Below are 23,006 nucleotides of genomic sequence, written 5' to 3' on the forward strand. Positions count from 1 at the left end.
GCCTTCTTCACGGTCCAACTCTCACATCCATACATGACTACTGGAAAAACCATAGCCTTGACTAGACGGAACTTAGCCGGCAGAGTAATGTCTCTGCTTTTGAATATGTTATCTAGGTTGGTCATAACTTTTCTTCCAAGGAGTAAGTGTCTTTTAATTTCATGGCTGCAATCACCATCTGCAGTGATTTTGGAGCCCCCAAAAATAAAGTCTGACACTGTTTCCACTGTTTCCCCATCTATTTCCCATGAAGTGATGGGACCAGATGCCATGATCTTCGTTTTCTGAATGTTGAGCTTTAAGCCAACTTTTTCACTCTCCTCTTTCACTTTCATCAAGAGGCTCTTTAGTTCTTCTTCACTTTCTGCCGTAAGGGTGGTATCATCTGCATATCTGAGGTTATTGATATTTCTCCCAGCAATCTTGATTCCAGCTTGTGTTTCTTCCAGTCCAGCGTTTCTCATGATGTACTCTGCATAGAAGTTAAATAAGCAGGATGACAATATACAGCCTTGACGTACTCCTTTTCCTATTTGGAAACAGTCTGTTGTTCCATGTCCAGTTCTAACTGTTGCTTCCTGGCCTGCATACAGATTTCTCAAGAGGCAGGTTAGGTGGTCTGGTATTCCCATCTCTTTCAGAATTTTCCTCAGTTTATTGTGATCCACACAGTCAAAGGCTTTGGCACAGTAAATCAAGCAGAAATAGATGTTTTTCTGGAACTCTTGCTTTTTCCATGATCCAGCGGATGTTGGCAATTTGATCTCTGGTTCCTCTGCCTTTTCTAAAACCAGCTTGAACATCTGGAAGTTCACGGTTCACATATTGCTGAAGCCTGGCTTGGAGAATTTTGAGCATGACTTTACTAGCATGTGAGATGAGTGCAATTGTGCGGCAGTTTGAGCATTCTTTGGCATTGCCTTTCTTAAGAATTGGAATGAAAACGGGCCTTTTCCAGTCCTGTGGCCACTGCTGAGTTTTCCAAATTTGCTGGCATATTGAGTGCAGCACTTTCACAGCATCATCTTCCAGGATTTGAAACAGCTCAACTGGAATTCCATCACCTCCACTAGCTTTGTTCGTAGTGATGCTTTCTAAGGCCCACTTGACTTCACATTCCAGGATGTCTGGCTCTAGATTAGTGATCACACCATCGTGATTATCCAGGTCGTGAGGATCCTTTTTGTACAGTTCTTCTGTGTATTCTTGCCATCTCTTCTTAATATCTTCTGCTTCTGTTAGGTCCATACCATTTCTGTCCTTTATCGAGCCCATCTTTGCATGAACTGTCCCCTTGGTATCTCTAATTTTCTTGAAGAGATCTCTAGTCTTTCCCATTCTGTTCTTTTCCTCTATTTCTTTGCATTGATCGCTGAAGAAAGCTTTCTAATCTCTTCTTGCTATTCTTTGAAACTCTGCATTCAGATATTTATATCTTTCTTTTTCTCCTTGGCTTTTCACCTCTCTTCTTTTCACAGCTATTTGTAAGGCTTCCCCAGACAGCCAATTGCTTTTTTGCCATTCTTTTCCATGGGGATGGTCTTGATCCCTGTCTCCTGTACAATGTCACGAACCTCATTCCGTAGTTCATCAGGCACTCTATCTATCAGATCTAGGCCCTTAAATCTATTTCTCACTTCCACTGTATAATCATAAGGGATTTGATTTAGGTCATACCTGAATGGTCTAGTGGTTTTCCCTGTTTTCTTCAATTTCAGTCTGAATTTGGTAATAAGGAGTTCATGATCTGAGCACTCAGGGGGATTCTTTACCAGCTGAGCCACCAAGGAATCTTGAAGGGGAACTTCCAAATGCCTCTGACCACAGGAACACTATAAACACCATCCCAAGGGACTCCCGTGGTGGTCCAGTGGTTAAGACTTCACCTTTCAATGCAGGGATTGTGGGTTCGATTCCTGGTCAGGGAGCTAAGATCCTGCATGCCTTGTGGCCAAAAAAACAAAACATAAAAAGCAGAAACATTGTTGTAACAAGTTCAATAAAGACTTAAAAATGGTCCACATTAAAAAAAAAAAACTTACAAACAAACAAACAAACACCACCAACATTCAGTTCAGTTCAGTTCAGTCACTCAGTCGTGTCCGACTCTTTGCAACCCCATGAATTGAAGCACGCCAGGCCTCCCTGTTCATCACCAACTCCCGGAGTCTACTCAAGCTCATGTCCATCGAGTCAGTGATGCCATCCAGCCATCTCATCCTCTGTCGTCCCCTTCTCCTCCTGCCCCCAATCCCTCCCAGCATCAGAGTCTTTTCCAATGAGTCAACTCTTCACATGAGTTGGCCAAAGTACTGGAGTTTCAGCTTTAGCATCATTCCTTCCAAAGAACACCCAGGGTTGATCTCCTTCAGAATGGACTGGTTGGATCTTCTTGCAGTCCAGGGGACTCTCAAGAGTCTTCTCCAACACCACAGTTCAAATGCATCAATTCTTCGGCTCTCAGCCTTCTTCACAGTCCAACTCTCACATCCATACATGACTACTGGAAAAACAATAGCCTTGACTAGACAGACCTTTGTTGGCAAAGTAATGTCTCTGCTTTTGAATATACTATCTAGGTTGGTCATAACTTTTCTTCCAAGGAGTATGTGTCTTTTAATTTCATGGCTGCAGTCACCATCTACAGTGATTTTGGAGCCCCCCAAAATAAAGTCTGACGCTGTTTCCACTGTTTCCCCATCTATTTCCCATGAAGTGATGGGACCAGATGCCATGATCTTCATTTTCTGAATGTTGAGCTTTAAGCCAACTTTTTCACTCTCCTCTTTCACTTTCATCAAGAGGCTTTTTAGTTCCTCTTCACTTTCTGCCATAAGGGTGATGTCATTTGCATATCTGAGGTTGTTGATATTTCTCCCGGCAATCTTGATTCCAGCTTGTGCTCCTTCCAGCCCAGTGTTTCTCATGATGTACTCTGCACAGAAGTGAAATAAGCAGCCAATGCAGATCCCTAAACCCTCATGAATGGGACTCTCTCCCACCCTCCGGTGCTCATGCACCTTACAATGGCATCTAGGGCACTGTCTGCTCTGCAGATCGCATCAGCACTGTGCCAACCATATAGCGGGAGCAACTGGACTCTCTGGAATGCCAAGGGGATCAAAGCGCCTGTGGATTAGATTCTGATGGGGGGCAAGAGAGTTAATACAGCCGTTGGGCTAGACAGTACGTGGGCACTTCTGCCTTTCTCATGTATAAGTGAGCTGGTTTAATTGATTTTGCTTATTGATGGGAATTGAGTAGAATGCATTTATCAATTAACAGCTGCTTGGGGCTTCCCTGATAGTTCAGTTGGTAAAGAATCTGCCTGCAATGCAGAAGACCCAGTTCAACTCCTGGGTTGGGAAGATCCGCTGGAAAAGGGATAGGCTACCCACTCCAGTATTCTTGGGCTTCCCCTGGTGGCTCAGCTGGTAAAGAATCTGTCCACAATGTTGGAGACCTGGGTTCGATCCCTGGGTTGGTAAGATCCCCTGGAGAAGGAAACAGCTACCCACTCCAGTATTCTGGCCTGAAGAATTCCATGGACTGTATAGTCCATGGGGTCACAAAGAGTGAGCGACTTTGCAATTGAGTGACTTTCACTTTCACTTACCAAAGACCAGGAGCAGTGTAACCTGTTCTAATCATGATAACACCCCAAGTATGGCAGCTGTAGGAGGGAATACCACTTGGTAAGGTTTACGCTGTTCCGTCATCACCCACCATCCTCCATCTGATTTCGCAGAGATCAAACAAGTGAGTTCTACAAGAATATGATATAAACCACCACCACCCTTTGCATCCTTTAAGTCTTTGCTGGCCGTGCTGTTCCCTGTAGTTGCACCTAGGATGTAGTGTCATTTCTGATTTTCTGTCTTGGCTGGGGATGCTATAGTTTCAAGCACTCCCATTCAGTTTTTCCTACCAAAACACTCTTTATCAGTCAGGAGCTGGGGAAAGAGCCATAAGAAGGCTCTGTGGGCCCAAAAACCCACTGGATGCAGACATGGGCCAGGACATTTCTTATCTCCTGTCCTCCATAAACCCATCTCCAGCCAGAAGAGCATGATAGCAGGAGTCCTGGTATCAGTGTCATCTCACACCCTTAGTTTTAATGCGGGTCTGGAATTGATTCAATGGTCCTCAAGAGATGTGAGAATTCCCTTCCCTCCTGTATAGTTACTCTTTAAGGAAGGATTGAGAAAATGTTTAGTGAATACATGTGATGGTAACATAGGGGTTTTCCTCAAGGGGACCCTGCCTATCCTTCAGTCAGTGGGCTGTGGGTCTGGGAACTGACTTAGATCTAGAAAGTATATGAGGCTCTTCCTGTCCATGGTACCAGTTAATTGCCTTCATCTGGCCTCTCAGTTCAGTTCAGTTCATTTCAGTTCAGTCGCTCAGTTGTGTCTGACTCTTTGTGACCCCATGAATCGTAGCACGCTAGGCTTCCCTGTTCATCGGCAACTCCCACCGTTCACTCAAACTCATGTGCATTGAGTCAGTGATGCCATCCAGCCATCTCATCCTCTGTCGTCCCCTTCTCCTCCTGCCCCCAATCCCTCCCAGCATCAGGGTCTTTTCCAATGAGTCAACTCTTTGCATGAGGTGGCCAAAGTATTGGAGTTTCAGCCTCAGCATCAGCCCTTCCAATGAACACCCGGACTAGTCTCCTTTAGGCCTCTACCACTCTGGAATTCCATAATCCCCACTGACACTAGGGAACTCCAGTTCTATGGCAACATCCCCTGTTGTCCAGCCTGGCCTATAGAGGTGGCCAGTTCAGGGCTTCTCCAAGATGCCAGTGGCCCCCTCTCCGGTATGTCATCACCATCTTAGTGACGTTCCAGCCCTCCTGAGAAGCATGGTCAGGTGACATCTCATATAACAAATCCATCTGACCACGGCTGAGCAGCTCATCTGACCATGGCCCCCTCCCAGGACCTTAGGACCTTCCGATACTTCCTTAATTCTCTGCCAAGGCGAGCTGAGCACCTCCACCTCATTTACTCTAGGTTCATATCATCTATGGCCTCCCCAGGTGGCACTAGTGGTAAAGAACCTGCCAAAGAGGAGACATAAGAGATGCACATTCAACCCCTGGGTCAGGAAGATCCCCTGGAGGAGGACATGGCAACTCACTCCAGTATTCTTGCCTGGAGAATCCCATGGACAGAGGAGCCTGGCGGGCTACAGTCTATAGGGTTGCACAGAGTTGGACATGACTGAAGTGACTTAGCACGCATGCACATATCTTGTAAAAGCCTTGAGGAGCCACACCAGTCATGTATTAACGTACATTCCAACATCAATGCCAGGGCATTGAACCTTGGTCTCAGGTGAGTGTTTCCATATAAAAAAATCATCCCCTTCCCAGATATATTCTGGGTCCCTCAAGACCTAATCATTCTTCCCTCTCTCCCTTTTTTAGTGAAACAAGTCTTTATTAGGAGGAATAAAGAGTACAGTATGTATGGATAGACACAGGGAGTCTCAGAGAGAGAGAGGATGGCTGAGTCATGCCCTTGTGGCTGTTTAAATCCCTTATAAAGACCCGATCATTCTTATTTGTCTTTCCCTGATGCCTGATAATACAGATCAGCCATGTCCTGAAGTTCTTTCAACAGATAAGTGATGTCCTTCTGGAGCAGGGACTGTTTTCCCCCTGCTCGCACTGAACTGAGAGGTGACCTTGTTTATCTGCCTGGCAGTAATGAGGGTAGCAGAGGTGGATCTTGAGGGTAAACATCATGCTGCTCTGACAGCGATCCTTCCATGGTCTCCAAGCAAGGGGAGGCTGATTTTAAGGGGCAGGGGACTGCTTCTGCCAGTCCAGAGGGCTCAAGGGATTCTAGAGTTTCAGAGTCTCATTTATCCAAAGGCCCCATTTCAGGTCTCAAGCTTCTACATTTTTCCCTTTTAGCATCCTGACTTTGAGACTGAAAATTTCTCAAAGATGGACATTGCTGCTGCTGCTGCTGCTAAGTTGCTTCAGTCGTGTCCAACTCTGTGCAACCCCATAAACGGCAGTCCATCAAGCTCCTCCGTCCCTGGGATTCTCCAGGCAAGAATACTGGAGTGGGTTGCCATTTCCTTCTCCAATGCATGAAAGTGAAAAGTGAAAGTGAAGTCGCTCAATTGTGTCTGACTCTGCGCAACTCCATTGATTGTAGACTACCAGGCTCCTCCGTCCATGGGATTTTCCAGGCAAGAGTACCGGAGGGGGTTGCCAGTTCCAGGATGGACATTGGTTCTTCTTAATGGGTCTGCCACCCTTACAGTTAGATTCTGGGCCTGACTCTCAGCACAGTGTGCCTGAGACAAGTGTCTCCTTAAATACTACCAAAAAATGCACTCTGATTTTCACAGCGCATCTTGAGTTTATAGTTGCCTAACTCAAGCTTGCTCCTTGGAAGGAAAGTTATGACCAACACAGACAGCATATTGAAAAGCAGATACAGTACTTTGTCAACAAAGTTCTATCTAGTCAAGGCTATGGTGTTTCTAGGAGTCATGTATGGATGTGAGAGTTGGACTATAAAGAAAGCTGAGTACCGAAGAATTGATGCTTTTGAACTGTGGTGTTGGAAAAGACTTTTGAGAGTCCCTTGGACTGCAAGGAGATCCAACCAGTCCACCCTAAAGGAGATCAGTCCTGAATATTCATTGGAAGGACTGATGTTGAAGCTGAAACTCCAATACTTTGGCCACCTGATGCAAAGAGCTGACTCATTTGAAAAAACCCTGATGCTAGGAAAGATAGAAGGCAGGAGGAGAAGGGGACGACAGAGGATGAGATGGTTAGATGGCATCACTGACTCAGTGGACATGAATTTGGGTAAACTCCGGGAGTTGGTGATGGGCAGAGAGGCCTGGCATGTTGCAATCCATGGGGTGGCAAAGAGTCGGACATGACTGAGCAACCGAACTGAACTGAACTGAACTGAACTCAAGCTTTGTATTTTCTTTTCCTGAGGCTTTCAAAATGGTTAACAAAAGGCAACAGACTCGAACTTTCTAAGTTATTCCCATGCCATCCAGCTGCCCCAGAGATCACTTGCCTTTCTACCATATCACATATGACATCTCGATCGACACAGAAGAGTCTGAGGAACTACAATAGGTCAGGGATTCTCACCACCCCACTGACTGTCACTGCAAATAGACTCAGGTCTGAATATCCCATCCTAAATGTCCCCGAGGGTCTGATTTCTAGGACTTCTTCTAGGTGCCAGGCGCTGGGGTTGCCTGTGTAGAGACGCCATCCTCATGGCACTTACACAGAAAACAGCCTCTCTTTGCCAGGGTAGGAGGAGGGCTGGCTTTTAGAATCTCCACCTCTTAGATCCCTATTGTAATAGGCAGAATAATGCCTTCCAAATGCGGAACCTTTGAATATGTTATGTCACATGGCAAGGGGAATGTAAGGTTGCAGATGAAATTTAAAGTTGACCTTAAAATAAGAGTATCCTGCATTATCCAGGCGGACCCAATATAATCACAAGTGTCTTTAAAAGATGGAAGGGAGAAGGAGGAAATGTCAGTGTCAGAGTGATTGACAGGAGAAAGACTCAACCGGCCAGTGATGGCTTTTAAGATGAAGGGGTCACGAGCTCATGGAAGGTGGGCAGCCTCTATCAACTGGAAAAAGCTAGAAAATGAATTTCCCCAGAGCCTGCAAAAAGGATGCAGCCTGCTGGCACCTTGCATTTAACCAGGCAAGACCCATTTTGGACTTCTGCCCTTCAGAGCTCTAAGATACTAAGATTTGTGTTAAATCTGTGGCACTTTGTTATAGCAGCAACAGGAATCCAATACCCTATGATCACTGGGTCTTTAAAAGGCTCCTCCTTTGCTTTAAAGCTGCCCTTAAAGGTGGAGGTGCATTTTACACAGGGATTGGGTTGAAAATCCAGGACATAACAAGAAAAGTTAGAGTCCGAATTAACCTTGAACATGCCTTCCATGGCTCATTATGTAGAGAATAGGTGCCAGGGCCCACTGAAGTGGTGCAGATCAACTATCCCCAAGGTGCCCTCACCACGGGGCACCCTCACCACCAGGCACACCGCTTGTTAACTAGAAGGGTCAGCTAAACAAATCACACGCTTTGTATCAACTTTCTCTCCCTCAAGGCATGCAATTAAAATTTGCATAAACTCAAAGAGCATTTGCTGCGATGACTTTGTAATTTCAGATATTTTTATTTCCTGAGCTTGCCTAGGAAAGGATGGGAAAACAAAAACCTTCTATTGGTGTTGTTTGTGGCTTGTTTTTTTTTTTTTTTTTCCCACTAGGAAATACACCAAGCATACAGAGAAGTGTGGAAAAGATAACCCACATGTGTGTGCCCAGCACCCATCTCTGACAAATGCAAACATTATTCTACATTTGATTCAGATTTTTAAAAGTTAATGAAATGTTACACGTACAATTGAAACCCAGTGTCCTCTATAGCCTTGCAGATACCATCCCAAAACGCTTCCTCCCCTTCTCCAGGAGTAATTTCCTGTTACTGATTTTGATATTAATAACATTTCTATGCACGCTTTTACGCCTCTGTCACCCAGATCTATGTGTACCCATAAACAATAAAGGATCAATTTCCATGTTTGGAAACTTTGCATAAATGGCACACCACATATATTCTTCTGCAACTTGCTTCCCATCCTCCAGTTCAATAGTGTGTTTCTGAGGTTTATCCACACTGATGCTTGTAGTTCTGATACATCCTTTTTAGCTACCTGCAGAATAATACTTAATTTTATGAAAACACAGTTTATCTGCTCTTCTGTTCATCAGTGTTTAGGTTGTTTCCAACTTCTCTTAAATACAGATGAAGCTTCAGTGAACGTGCTTGTACTTTTCCTTGTGCCCCTATGCTGGAGTTCTTCCAAAAATGTGTACTTAGAAGGGAAATTGCTAGGTCAAAGGATGGGTTTAGCTTTAGTGCCACCGGTTATTGCCAAATTGCTTTGCACAGTCGCATCAATTTCCCACTGGCAGCACAGGTTAGTTCCCTTTAATCTGAATCCTGACCAGCACTACTGCTTACTGCCCATCTGCTAATGGGTCTTATCCTTCTCAGGCTGCCCAGTTGATTCTCATAGCAACCCTGGGCAGAGGTGGTACACATTTCATTTACGACCACTGGGCAGGAAGGCACAAGAAAGCCCAGGGAGAGGATAATGAATCCAATATAGCTGGCTGTGACTGCTCAGGAGCCGAGCAAACTCTCGTATCCCAGTGTCCATTGCTATGGGAACTGGGTACATGGCCAGAACACTAACGCTGCAGCCACCTTTAGGAAATAAAAGATATTCAAGTGATTTGTACTGTGTGGTAATTAACAACTGTTCATGCTAACAGAGGGCAAGAGACTTACTACTTTGTGGAGCTTTGTGTTTCTGAAAACACTTTTACATGCATTCCGTGTTTGACCATGACAACAACCCTATTAAAAAAAAAAAAAAAGACTTAGATTGTTACTGCTCCCACTTTACAGATAAGAAAATTGAGGCTCATGGATAGTCAGTAGAAGATTGGATCGTGAACCTGGTAGCCTTTAAAGTGGTCTTCTGTACTTACACTTGGAGATGGGTGTCTGAGAGCTGGGAATCCTCAACCCATGCCATTTCCCCTGCCCTCTGCACACAAAACTGAGGTCACAGCACAAACACAGAGCGTCTCCCACAGGGGGAAGTCCCATCCAGCTTTTTACACCTGGAGTCAGATTATAAGAACATTCTGGCTCTGCCAAAGGACTGTGAACTCTGGCAAGTTCCTTCTTCTCTGTGCCTTGGTTTTCTCATCTGCAACATGGAGACGATGGTACCTACCTCCTGACAAGGTCATACAGACTGGCCACGGTAGCCCATATAACACGCCAGGTGCACAGGAAACCCAAGCACATTAGCTCTTATGAGGCAGAAGACTGCAACTTCTGGCTTCCTGCAGCAGGGAACAGGGGTCCTGGTGAGGAAGGGTGCATCTCGGCACAGCGCGTGCCACTGATTCTGGGAGACAGCCGGTCCTCAGAGGCGAAGGATGATACAGGCTGGTAGGTACAGGCTGGCAGCTCCCAGGACATGACCAGAGGAACCACAGCCAGGGGTGGGCGGTGGTCCTGCCGGAAGGGCACCAGCTCATGTGAGGGGCCTGCAAGTCCACATCTTTGCTTCTCTCAAGGCTTGGCGACTGTCAAAGGATTACAGCCTGGGGGGTTGCTGTGTGCTACCACATCTGCCAGGGAGCTGACAGGCCCTGCTTCTAAGGTGAAGCCTGGAGTGGGTCGCCAGGTGGGTAGGGGTGTCACACCAAGTGGGTTGGGTAGAGGGACCTGAGACGAGGAAGTAAGGGACCAAAGGCATTTTAACGACCTTTTCTTGGCTCCTGTCCATCCTGGAAGTCCTCATTCAAGACGTGAGAAGCAACCCAAGCTCACTGCTGTCCTTGACATGAAGCCTGACCAGCAGCAACTGGTTATCTAGCCCCAGTGATGGAGGAGAGAGCACACACCAGTAGACAGTAGAAGAGGAGGCTTCAGCTCCTGGTTCTACCTGTTTCCAGCTGTATAAACATTATTTTTGGGGTTTTTTTGGCTATACCATGCAGGATATGGGACCTCAGTTCCCTGGCCAGGGATCTAACCCACATCCCCTACGTTGGAAGCACAGAGTCTTAACCACTGGACCTCCAGGGAAGTCAAACATTAATTTTTGTAAGCCTCAGCTTGCACAGCTAGTGCAATGGAACTGAAACCCTATCCCATCTACCTCCTGGAGCTGGAATATCAGATGAGCAACACGCATAAAAGTGCCTTTTGAGCCATCATGTGCCACGTGAATGGCAGCTCTTGCCTATGGCATCGAGTCCTTCTTGCTCTTCAGGGTGGGTGTTCAACTGTGAAGGTGAGGGCATGACTGAGACAGCCACACCGTTTGCTCACATCACTGGTCCACTCCACGATCATGGCACAGCCTGGAACTCCGTCCAGCCCTCCCAGAAACTGGCCCTGCAACCATGGCCTCCTTGGCCTCCTGTTCTAATCAAGTGGGATGTTCCCTCACGGGGGCAATCACACAATTAGCTGGCCACAGCGGGAGAGTCACGGGCCTTGGGAAGCCAAGTTCGAGTATCCGCTCTGCTCCTCACTAGCTGGGTGACCTCGGATGAGTCACACACCTTCTCTGAGCCTCAGTTATTTACAAAATGACGGGCAATGATGCCTATTTCATGTTTTGAGAGAAGTGAATGAGATTATATATGCTAGCCACTCTGTTAAGTCCTCAGCAGTGCAAGTTTTAAACTCCCTGGGCCTCGAATTCCTCATCTACAAATTGGGACCATTGCTGCTCCCTGTCAAGGCTGTTGTGAAAATGAGCGGTGTATGGAACACATACAAGATCTAGCTCATGACCGTCAGCTCCATACGTGCAGGGCCCAGCGACTACTCAGCACCTTGTGAGAGTCCCTGGCACTCCCGGTTAGCACTTAGGAAACGTGTGTTGAGTGAATAAATGAAGTGCTGTGTATATATATATAATAACTTCTCTGAGCCTCGACTTCCTCATCTGTAAAATGGGCATATAAAGACTTACCTGGGAAGGGTTGTTGTGAAAACCAAGGGCCCACGATAGATGCTCCAAATATTCTCTGACACCGCACACCACGGGTGACCAAGTGTGCCCTGTACCCCCATCCCCCAGGCAGACACTACAAGAGGTGGCTGGGTAAGTAAGAGTAACGTTTACTGAGTGATACAGAACTGAGTACTATGAAGGGTTTACCAGGATGGAAACACACCCCACCCCCTCCCTGGCCACCCCCCAACACCCAGAGACTACAGTACTTAGAAGTTACACACAATGACCATAACTGCTGGATATTTGTTCGTAACAAACAAACCATAGCATATTTATACTGTATCACATCGAGTGATTATAGAAATCCATATATATATTGCTTGTATAAAATCTTTTTTTTTTGTAAAAAATATTAAAAAAAAAAAAAAAAGAAAGTATAAAAACCATGTGCAGTTGAAAGCCCTGCCAGGACAGCCAGTCTGTAAACATTCAGTGAGTATGTGCTTTGGAAGGGCGCCTGCGCCTCGTGCCCACGGCAAACTCCAGCAGGGCCGGCCAGGGTGCACCCAGCTGCCACTCTCCAGCAGGGCCCCGCTGGGCCCGCATCGTGACCCTCTCTCTCCAGCCTTGCACCAGGGTCGGCAGGCAGATGGCAGTGTCACTCAGTTCGATCCTCAGCCGCGCGTTTGGTTGCAACTCATGGCTTTTCCTGGCTGCTCGGAGGTCCCTGGGGTGGGTACCCTGGCAGAGAGCCCAGAGAAGTGCCTGAGGCTGCTTTCCGGCCCCAGGTGCCTCTGTCCTGTCTCCCTGGAGCTGGGCCCCAGCGGGACAGCCCCACCCTCAAGTCTACTTTGGTCTCAGCGCTTGGTCCTTCTGGGTTTCATCAGCCGGCTCTTCCCCTTGTGTGGCTGATCTGAGTTTCACAAAAAAAAAAAAAAAAAAAAAAAGCCCGGCCAATTACTGGCTGTGCTGAGCCTCCGGTGTAAAGTTTTTCGCACACCAAGGAAGAGCCCTCTGGTGCCCTCCTCTTCTTCCTCCCTCTTGCCATCTCCTACGCCTCGTTCTTCCTTTGTCCTCCTCCTCCCAGCCCACGGTCACTTCTTCTCAAGCTGCTCAAGCAGAGGGTTGCCTTCTGACTCGGGTGTCTTGACGCTGTCGGTCCGAACGATACAGGTGGGACGATGCCGGTTCAACATCAAGATGAGCTGCTGTCGCTCCTGCTTTAGCTCCTCGATCTGGGTCTTCAGCTCAGCGTTCATGAGTTCCAGCCGCTCAGATTCCTGCATGCAAAAACAGAGACAAGGCTTTAAGCTTTCAGTGGGGACCAGCTCCAGGGAGAAGTTCTCCACCTAGGTAGTCACAGGGCGCTCCAGGCTGGTCTTCGTCTATTTTCTGTCAGTTTCCCCCCTGGAGAAGCACAGAATCTGCTACGGGGTCCCTGGGAGTAACTGACTTTGTTCAGGTCCTGCCCATCATACCAGACACTGGCCCGTGTTACTAGTGGGGTGAATCCAGGGTATACCCTGGGGCCAGCCTGGTTCGCGTGCCCCTCTCTTCCCCTACTCAATCCACTCTAGCCACACTGGCTTCCTTTGTGTGTTGTTGTTGTTTAGTTCAGTCATATCTGACTCTCTGCAACCCCATGGACTGTAGCCTGCCCGGCTCCTCTGTCCATAGAATTCTCCAGGCAAGAATATTGGAGTGGGTTGCCATTTCCTTCTCCAGGGGATCTTCCTGACCCAAGGACTGAACCCATCTCCTGCACTGGCAGGTGGATTCTTTACCACTGAGCCACCGGGAAAGCCCAGTGGCTTCCTTGCTGTTGCTCAAATATGCCAAACACTCTCCTGCCTCAGGACCTTTGTACAAGAAACAAAGGGTGGGAGAAGAATGGAGGCCAAGTGGATCCAGAGCAGATGCATGGAGGGTCCACAGAGGGGTTAGAGGTGGCCCACAACGGCAGTGCCACAGAAAGCGCTTTATGTGTGATAAATGCATGTTGGGGATATACTGGCCTGTGGCATCCACAAGCCCAGTGTGGTCATGTAATTCCCCCTAAAACATGTGCTTCCTGGTTATCAGTCTATAATTATTTAAGCAGTCTCTTCCTTATCCCCTGTTAGCTAGAATCTTTGCCCACTGGGAGGTAATCAACAGGCTTCCTTCTGGATCTAAAATGTGGTTTTAAACAATCCCAAGTGAGATTTCCAGAGAACTTCCAGTTCAGTTGAAGAGGCTCCAGGGTGAGGAAGGGATGTTGATTTGATTTATGGGGAGTTTTCTTGTTCATGGGGCTTCCCTGAGAGCTCAGTTGGTAAAGAATCTATCTGCCTGCAATGCAGGAGACCTTGGTTCGATTCCTGGGTTGGAAAGATCCACTGAAGAAGGGATAGGCTACCCACTCCAGTATTCTTGGGCTTCCCTTTTGCCTCAACTGGTAAAGAATCTGCCTGCAATGCAGAAGACCTGGGTTCTATCCCTGGAAGATCCCCTGGAGAAGGGAAAGGCTACCCACTCCAGTACTCTGGCCTGGAGAATTCCATGGACTATACAGTCCATGGGGTCACAAAAAGTCGGACATGACTGTGCAACTTTCACTTACTTACAGGTTCGTGATGTGGAGAGGTGATGGGCACGCCAGTTCAACACTTGGGAGTCAACACAGTAAAATACAGAAGCGCCTGAGCTGGTATTTCCTGGACTCTATCTAAAAACATATAACCAGTGTGGAGGTTGGAATTCACCCAAAGGCTGGCAAAGGTTGAGACCAGTCATTCCCAACTAGAAGCGATTCTGCCTCCCAGAGACATTTGACAGTATCTGGAGACATTTCATGTTGTCACAACTAGGGAGGGTGGGTGCCCTTGGAATTCAGAGGGTAGGGATCAGGGATGCTCCTAGACATCCTTTAGCACACAAGAAGCATCTGGTCCATTGCCGAGCCCGGGCAACCCGCATCCAACAAAGAACGGGCTGTGGTTGTGATGGGCTGAGTGGCCTCTCCCTGCCGGGGCTCAGAGATCCCTCCGGGGCCTCTGGCCTCAGGGCTGCTGTCTTCTCCACATCAGCCAGGCTGACTGAGCTGTTCCTTGTACGCACACCTTATAGCAGCACAGTGCCTGGGGACTCAGAACTGCTGAGACGTGCAGTCCTCGGGACCAGACACTAAGGGAGAAAAGCCTCAAAGAAGGAAAAAATGCTCAGGGGGGTAAAATATCAAAAGCCAGATACGGTGGTTTGGGATTCAGCGGGACGAGGAGCGACAGGGAGGCCAGGCTGGTCCACTGTTCTCCTAATACCCCAAGCAAAGAGCCTCTGAGGGCAGGAGAGACCCCACGTGGAACCATGAGTCTGGGGCAGGTAGGGGCTAGTCTTAGCTGCCTGCTCACTGGGTCTACAAGCTGGTGACCATGGGAATGTCTCTGACCCCCCAGACACAATTTGAGCTCCAACTTCAAATCCTCTGAGCTGCTGCCTCTAGGAGTCTCGGTTCAATCCACCCACCCAGGAACAAGGGCTGAGAATCTGCTTTGTGCAGTGAACCCTCTAAGGGGCCCTGAGGTCCATGAGCCCCTAACATGGATCGTGTGCAGCTTCCACTCAAGGGGGAGAAGGATCCAGACAGCCAGGCAGAGCTTATCAAGTGCCATCAGCCCTCCAGGGTCTAGAAGACCTTCTGAGAGTGGGCTGAATGACTGGGTCTGATCTTGGGTTTGGAGAAATGGGTTGACTCTGGTTGAGAAGAGACAGTCAGTGGGAGAATGGGAAGATGTTTCAAGAAGCGAGCTCTGAGTGAACCAGGATGCGGACATGGGAGAGTGTCAGATGCATTTAAGAGATCAAAAATCCTCCCAGGTGACCACATGTCACTTTTGGACCTATTAGGGTACCAAGCTGGAAAGGTGGGTTTAGAGCCAGACCCGGGGTTTGGAAATCAGAGTCAAGAGCAAGTTTCTTAACTTCCCTGAACCCCAGTTATCCCCTCTGTAAAAAACATGATGATCGTGGGGGATTAAATGACTTCACGTGGGAAAGGTACTTTGTAAACCAAGGGTTACGGAGGCTTAAGGAATTTTTGCTTTAAGCCACGAGCAAGGGGGGATGAAGAAGCAAAGGAAGAGAAGCAGAGGAGGAGGCCGTTTCCAAGAAAACTTGGCAGGTGTGGGAGACTGCCTGCGTCTGCAGAGTGGGCGGTGGGTAGACAGCAGCCTGTGAGCATGGGGGAGGGTCCAAGGAAGCGGGGAGGTGGCAGCTGTTCTGGAGGGCGGTGGGCAGGACGAGGAAGGGCTGGGTTGTGCTGGAAATGGAAGTTAGAATGGGACATGCAAGGGGCAGGGTCCGGCAGGCCTGCGCACACATCCTCGCCCTTGAAAAGACATCACACCCACCTCACATCTGTATCACACAAAAAGACCAAGTGGGAGTGAGCAACTGGCTTCCCCATGCATTCATCATAGCAACGGCATGACATTCTGCTGGTTTGAAAATGTACAGGTACATCATGGAATAGCCTGAGCTTCGACAGTCTGACTGTCAGGCTGTAACTAGCTGCTCTGTTGTTGATTTTCTTCTGTTTTATTTATCAATGCTACATACTTATTTACTGGGTAAGTATAAACTGAGTTTCGAAAAATCTTTTTTTAGCCGTGATTGTAGAAGTGGTTTGTGGTTTTAGAACAACAATTACCTAATCTGTTTTTCTAATTAATTCAACCAACATGGGCTAGGATCTTCACACCATAATTAGGAACTGAACAACTCTGCTTGCATTTTTGTTTATCGTTTTTCCTCTGGTAGATATTTACTGCCCTAGAGAAAATGAAACCATTTGTCATTTCAGAATGGAATTAATGCACGTGAAGGAGGTTCTGTCTCCTCTGTGGCAGTCAGGGAAGGCAGCAGAGAAAACACAGGAAGAGGGCTGAGATGTCCCGGCCGTGTGCCCTTGGCCAAGTCATTTCCCTTCTCTGGGCCTCAGTGCCCCCCACCCCCACAGAAAATATGATTGGCCCAGGGGACTTCCAGCATGAAGATTCTCTGACTCTTATTTTTCAAAGTTACCCTAATGCACTTAAAATACAGCCCCACTTCCCAACAAATAGCCTGATGCAGACTTCTGAGCCCCAAATCCCTGTCTGAATTAAAATCTTGACTCTGCCACTTGCCAGCTAGGCTGCTGTGAACAAGATCCCCCAGGGGAGGGTGAGTAGACGGCCAGGCAGTGGAGGAAGCTCTGGGTCCCCATCCTGACTCGGCCACTGTGTGAATCTCTCCGAGTCTCAGAATCTGAGCCAGTGGACGCGGCTGCCTTGCCTCCTCCCAGAGTCACTGTGGCCGTCAAGGAGAGAGTGGCCTTGAAGAGCAACGCGCAGTAGCGGGGCGCGTGATGGTGTTAACTGCTGCCCACTCCCAGGGAACTGTGTCCGGCCCAGTGGGGTTGCCGAGGTGGCCCCACAGCAGCCACTGTTCCTGCCCGTGGACGGCAGAGGGGCTCAGGTGGCCCTGGGGCCTGCAGGGCAAGGGATCTGACCCAAAGACCTGCCTCTTGCCTCCTTCAGGGCCTTGCCTGGTCGAGGCAGATGACATCTGAGATGCCACAGAAACCGCCTAGCCTGGATATGAGTCCCCAGGGGTCAAGGAGGATGACTTTTTATATTGTAAATATACGTGTGTATGCGTGCACGTGTGCTCATTCACTTCAGTCGTGTCCAAGTCTGTGCGATGCTATGGACTGCAGTCCGCCAGGCTCCTCTGTCCATGGGATTCTCCGGGCAAGAATACTGGAGTGGGTTGCCGTGTCCTCCTCCAGGGGATCTTCCTGACCCAGCGGCCAAACCTGCGTCTCTTACGTCTCCTGCATCGGCAGGCGGGTTCTTCATCACCAGTGCTACCTCAGAAGCCCATATGTGTGTATGCATGTGTGTGTGTGCGTGTGTGTACACACACATACATATACCTTTGTACCTCTGAGCCTTGTATATATTTGACATATTAAAAAATAAACGACAAGAGAATCCCTTATGTCATCAGGCACGGACTGTCCATACAGCCTCCACCTTTGGGCCCTAACCCTTACACGTGGCCTCAGCCTCCATGGTCAGAGGGGAGGAGGGGAGCACCGTGAGGGGCTGGGTGTGGGCCCCGACAGAACTGCCCAGGCCCCCCTTCCAGACCCCAAGGCCATGCACTTCTCTTGGTCAACAGCTGCCTTCTCCTCCCCTGGGGATAACACAGCGACCTAACCGACCTAACCGATCTTCCCACTCGGGCCCTGGGCGGGGGGGGGGTCCCCCAGTCCACGCCCCTCGCTGTAACCACAGCAACAGGGTGTGTCCCTCTCCTCCCAAAACCCTCCCATGGCCCTCTGGCACTGCACACTTCTTCATCCTAATGGGGACACGGCATGAGAGTGAAAGAAGGTGCTGTTAATAAACAGGCCAGGACAACAGGCTTAGTTAAAGCGGGATTGCCCCGGACAACTGGCACAGGGACCACCCCACACATGAGGGCTCTGGGCCCCTTTCTCTCCATGGACCCTGCACCCTAGCCACCCCGGCATTCTTTCCGATCCCATCACCACATCCTTAAACGACACCTCGGCCTCTGGCCTGTGCTTTGGCTGTTCGTGGTGACCCCTCCAGCACTGTCCCTCCCCAAGTGGGCTCCCGCCCCGGTCTATGTGTCCATCAGGAGTCGTTCTGGAGTCCCGACTCGGACAGCTGCCCCTCCCCACCCCCATCTGTGCTCACAGCCCCCTCCCCCGGGCTTGCCCAACCTCATGCTCAGCACACATCCCATCCCTGTTTTCTGCCTGTCGCCCCCGCAGCCACGGCCTGTGGGCCCACTGTGAGGTGGGCGCTCACTCGGCACTGAGGATGGATGGATGGGTCAGCAAACGGATGGATGAACCCTGACTCCACTGCACGCTGGCAGTGGTAACCTCGGGCAAGGAACTTGACCTCTCTGTGCTACAGGTATGTGTCTAAAAGGGGGATCAGCAGGGTGCTCAGTGGAATGAGAATAAATGAGACCCAGGAAATGCCTGGCACGCAATAGGTGCTCAGACCATGTCATTGGAATGCACAGAGCAGCTTGCCCGCTCATCTGGCACTGACCGTTGGTGACACTAGTGTGTCACTGGTGTGCATTCACTTGGCACAGCTTGCCTGCTGGCTGTTTGGCAGGCCCTGGGAGGCGGGGGTCGAATATGAGTGCTCCCTCTGTGTCCCACCCAGCTCTGCAGGCTCTCAGGGCTGCAGATGAGGTGTGTGACACTCCATCCATCTTAAAGGCTTATGTGAGACCCGTGTCTTAGAAATTTCTTGAAACCTTCCCTCTTGGTGTCAGTCCACCATCCCTTCCGAGGGGCTTCCAGCTCCAGAGTCTAAGTCCCGCCTATACTGACCATTCCCCTGCTGAAACGCTCACGGCCGGAGGTGCACACACAGCCCCAAGGCGGTGACACCCGTGACCTCTGATTTGTTCTCTGTTTGTTGCAAGAATGAGAAGAGACCCATAGATCTCCAGAGAAAACCCAGGCCAACCTGGCCTCGTCCCTCCAGCCCCCATAGGAGGGACCACGACTAGTCCTTCCTAGGTGGGGTGTCCCCAGCACACCGAGCACAGGGCCAGGCACTCAGTATATGCTTGACACTGCTTGTCCACAAATCAACAAACAAGCCAAAGAATGAATGAACAAAGCCACGAACAAACCCAGGAATGAGGAATGAATGGGAGCCAGGGGAGCAGAGTGCTGAAGACAGACGCTCTGACGTTAGCCTCAGGCCGAATCTCAGCTCTCCCGGGTCACTGCTGAGTGACCGGGGCCGGTTACTTAGCCCCCGTGCCTTCCTTAGTGTCCCCATCAGCAGACTGAGAATAACGCAGGCCCCTACCTCATACAGCTATGATGCCAATAAAACACACACTGTGCCTTGCCCAGGGCCGCCCTTCACAAATGTGAGCAGCTGCTGTCCACTGCTGCTCACTGTAGAAGGTAGCCTGACCCGGGACATTACTGTTCTGTAGTGTCACTATTGTTATTTAGAAACCAACCACAGATTGGGAGTGGGGAGGCTGGAGACCACTGGCTAGGACCAATTAGCGTTTTGGTCATGTCCCTTCAAAGTCATCAACCATTTCTGAAAAACAAAAATAGGAGGGAAATTCTAAGGGACAGAAGAAGGAACAAACGCCTGTTTGACACATTCCAAATGAAAGGGCAGGGGCGTGCTCTGAGGGCCATCAGGCAAGATAGCCTTCCACTTGCCTCGGCGTGCAGAGCTGACCTCTGTGGTTCTGGAGGCAGCAGCCAAGAGCTGGGGGTGAGTCGGGGGACGTCAGCTTCCGTGGGACAGAGTCCAGGCTGATGGGAGTCAGGACCAGAAGAGCCTCCTGCACTCAAGGGGGGGGTTTTCTGCCCCATGGCTGCATGCACTACCCCTGTGCACGGAACTATCACGAACTTCATCTGTACCCACGCCAAACAAGTTTGGGAGCCCTCAGTGCACCAGCAATGGGGAGTACCTGTCCGGGGCCACCTGGGCCCCTCAGCGCCCAGGATCTAAACCTCAGCTGGAGGCGGGGAACTTGGCTCCTCCCATTGGCTCTGGCCTTCCTGCAATCAGGCTGCCCCCTGGGTCGTCTCAGTTCAGGGAGGGGGCACTGGATAGGAGGGGTGGGTAGGAACCGAGAGGTCATGGCCGCCTGGGCTGATGCCAGTGAGCATGCATTGATTCCGCAGGCCCGGGATGCTGTCTCCCGGGCTACCAGCACACAAGCCTCTAAAGGACAAGGCCAGGGCCCACCCTGGCCACTGCCCGCCTCACCCGCTGCAGAAATTCCGTCCGCTCCTTCTTCTTGTTCCGGCATCGGGCCGCCGCGACTTTGTTCTTCTCTCGACGCCGTTTCCTCCGCTCCTCTTCCTCGTCTAGCTGTGGGGGCAAAGAGCCATGGATGAGACACCAAGGCAAGCCTGGCGGCCAGCTGCCCTCCCAAGACTCAGATAGACGGACAGACGGATGACATAACCCACATCCCGCCGTGAGTGAGCGGCCCTGCCAGCCCACTGGCCTCTCGGCAGGTGGGATGCAGCAGTTCCCAGCTGGCCCCCAGGATGCTCGCGGAGCAGGTGGGCATCCCGGGGAGGAGTCATCGCCCCAGGAGGGCAGGGCCACGTGGGTTCTGCCAGAGTTCAGGAGGCCTGGAGCCTGGCAATCACCTCACTCAGAGGTGACACCCAACAGGCGGTCTGTTCTCTGGCCTGGCCCGAGGCCTCTAGGCACTGTTTTCCAGGCCAGCAGCTCCCAGGCATTTCCTTTCAAAACACCTTGAGCATGAGTGTCGATTTTACCTTCTGCTCCACCCATTTTCATTCCCTGTCCTCCCTTTCAGGTCCTTCCGAACCCTCAGCTCTCTCCTGATGATGGAGCAGTCTTCCCACCCCTCACCAGGTTCGTCCTTCCCTCTGCCAATGCACTGGGGAAGGAAATGGCAACCCACTCCAGTATTCCTGCCTGGAAAATTCCATGGACCGAGGGGCTTGGTGGTTTACAGTCCCTGGGGTGACAAAGAGTCAGACACGGCTGAGCAACTGATCACACATGCACACTGCCTCTGCATTTTCTCTCTCCAGGATACCCACTTGCACCCCAAGATCCCAGGGGCTCCCCAAAGTGCCCTCCTCAGGACCTAGGCAGAGGAGGCTTCTGAATCTCTAGACTTACTTCCCTGGTGGCTCAGTTGGTAAAGAATCCGCCTGCAATGCAGGAGACCTGGGTTTGATCCCTGGGTTGGGAAGATCCCCTGGAGAAGGGAATGGCTACCAACTCCAGTATTCTGGCCTGGTGAACTCCACAAACAGAGGAGCCTGGGTACAGTCCATGGGGTCACAAACAGTCGGACATGACTAAGTGACTTTCACACACACACACACACACACACACACACACACACTAGGAATCTTATCCTGAGTGAAACAGGGCCTACTGAATGGGAAAGAAGAGGCTTACTGCCTGCCAATATGGACTTCAGAGCTGTGGCTATTACTGTTTAATATCATTAATAATAACAAGAGCTGCCATCTGTTGCCCTCTTTGTTCAGTGCTTTCAACATAGGAACATAGGTCCTATAATCCTCACACTCACAGTCTGATAAGGAAGTTCTATGACTGCCCCATTTTACAGACGGTGAGACTAAGGTTCACCCGCTCAGTTTGCCCAAGGCCCTCCAGCAAGGAGATGATAGAGTCAGGCTTCCCACTCCGATTTCTCTGACTTCACCCGCCCTGATCTTGACCACAGCCCCAGCCCATCAGGATCACTTGGACATGAAGCCTCTCACGGTCCACTGCCTGCTAGGGGATTCTGGAGGACACACAGGATCGGCTGGGCTGGACACGACCCAGAGTCCAAGGCCACTGGAGGAGTCGTTGGGCAGCCCTGGGCCTGCCAACCCTCTCACTTCTGGAGCCAGTGGGGGTGCTTCTGGCAGCCTGAGGCCTGGAACAAGGTCTCGGCCCAAAAGGGCTGCAGGCCAGGAAAATAAACAGCCTCTCTGCCTGCATTCCCGGCATGCTCCGGGAGCTCAGGACCAACGGGTGAGCCGGAGACCAGCACCCACGGCCCCCGGCACAGGCCCTGGCAGGGGCCGCCCCGTCTCCTGGTCCACCACCTTGGAGCTTCTCCCTGACCCACGCCCTCCCGGCCTGGGAGGCTGGCTGGAGAGGTGCCCTGTCAACACGGCCGCACCCAAGCACCTCCCAGCCCCTTGGCCTCCTTTGAAACCGAACCAGAAGTGACAGCTCCTCTGGCTGACCCGCATCTGGGGAAATAGAAACCCGGACAAAGTTGATTCTACCCAACCTCTACCTCACCCCCAACAAGGTCGAGGTAACCGTGACGACAGGCAGAGGGAAGGAACTGGAGGAAGTGGCTGGCAGTGCAACCTCCCCTCGGCCGAGAGGGTTTGCCCACAAACTGCCAAGGTGATGTGTGCAACCTGGGCCCTGCCAGGCGCACAGGGCCTCCGGCCCCTCTCCCAAAGCAACCCCTGGGTTCTGGCAGAGCCTGGGAGATACAGCCTCTTCGGATACAGTCCCCGAAGAGCCAGCTCCCTCCCCCACCCCTGTGCAGGGCCTCATCCTACATAAAGTTGGAAGCTAACGGAAGCGTTCTAGCAGCTGATGCAAAAAGGCTCAGCACTGGAAGTTTAAGAGATCAGTTGAGCCAGGATGACACCCAGATGGGGGGGCTGCTCCTCCTGCCCTCTGCAGCCACATCGGTCCCCTCCTACCCTCACTCTAGGCTCCAAATGTCTCACCTTCTCCAAGTCTGCCAGGCCTCCTGAGATAACCTTCCTTTCCTATTGGTTAACTCTTACAACCCTCAAGAGCAAATGCCACCTCCTCCAGGAAGACA

The 23,006-nt window shown here is 50.4% G+C and overlaps 1 protein-coding gene across 4 annotated transcripts in view; it reads right to left on the reverse strand.

Moving 5' to 3' along the window:
• Nucleotides 12,582–23,006, reverse strand: part of JDP2 (Jun dimerization protein 2) — a 42,273-nt gene continuing 31,848 nt past the window's right edge. For all 4 annotated transcript variants that reach the window (XM_005686098.2, XM_018053957.1, XM_018053958.1 and 1 more), the window contains exons 3-4: nt 20,417–20,521; nt 12,582–12,868 (exon numbers count right to left, since the gene is read on the reverse strand). In XM_005686098.2, the coding sequence (XP_005686155.1) occupies nt 12,683–12,868; nt 20,417–20,521 (291 nt within the window). In that variant the 3' untranslated portion in view covers nt 12,582–12,682. The remainder of the gene's footprint in view (nt 12,869–20,416; nt 20,522–23,006) is intronic.

Source organism: Capra hircus, chromosome 10, assembly GCF_001704415.2.
Source record: "Capra hircus breed San Clemente chromosome 10, ASM170441v1, whole genome shotgun sequence".
NCBI classification, from domain to species: Eukaryota; Metazoa; Chordata; class Mammalia; order Artiodactyla; family Bovidae; genus Capra; species Capra hircus.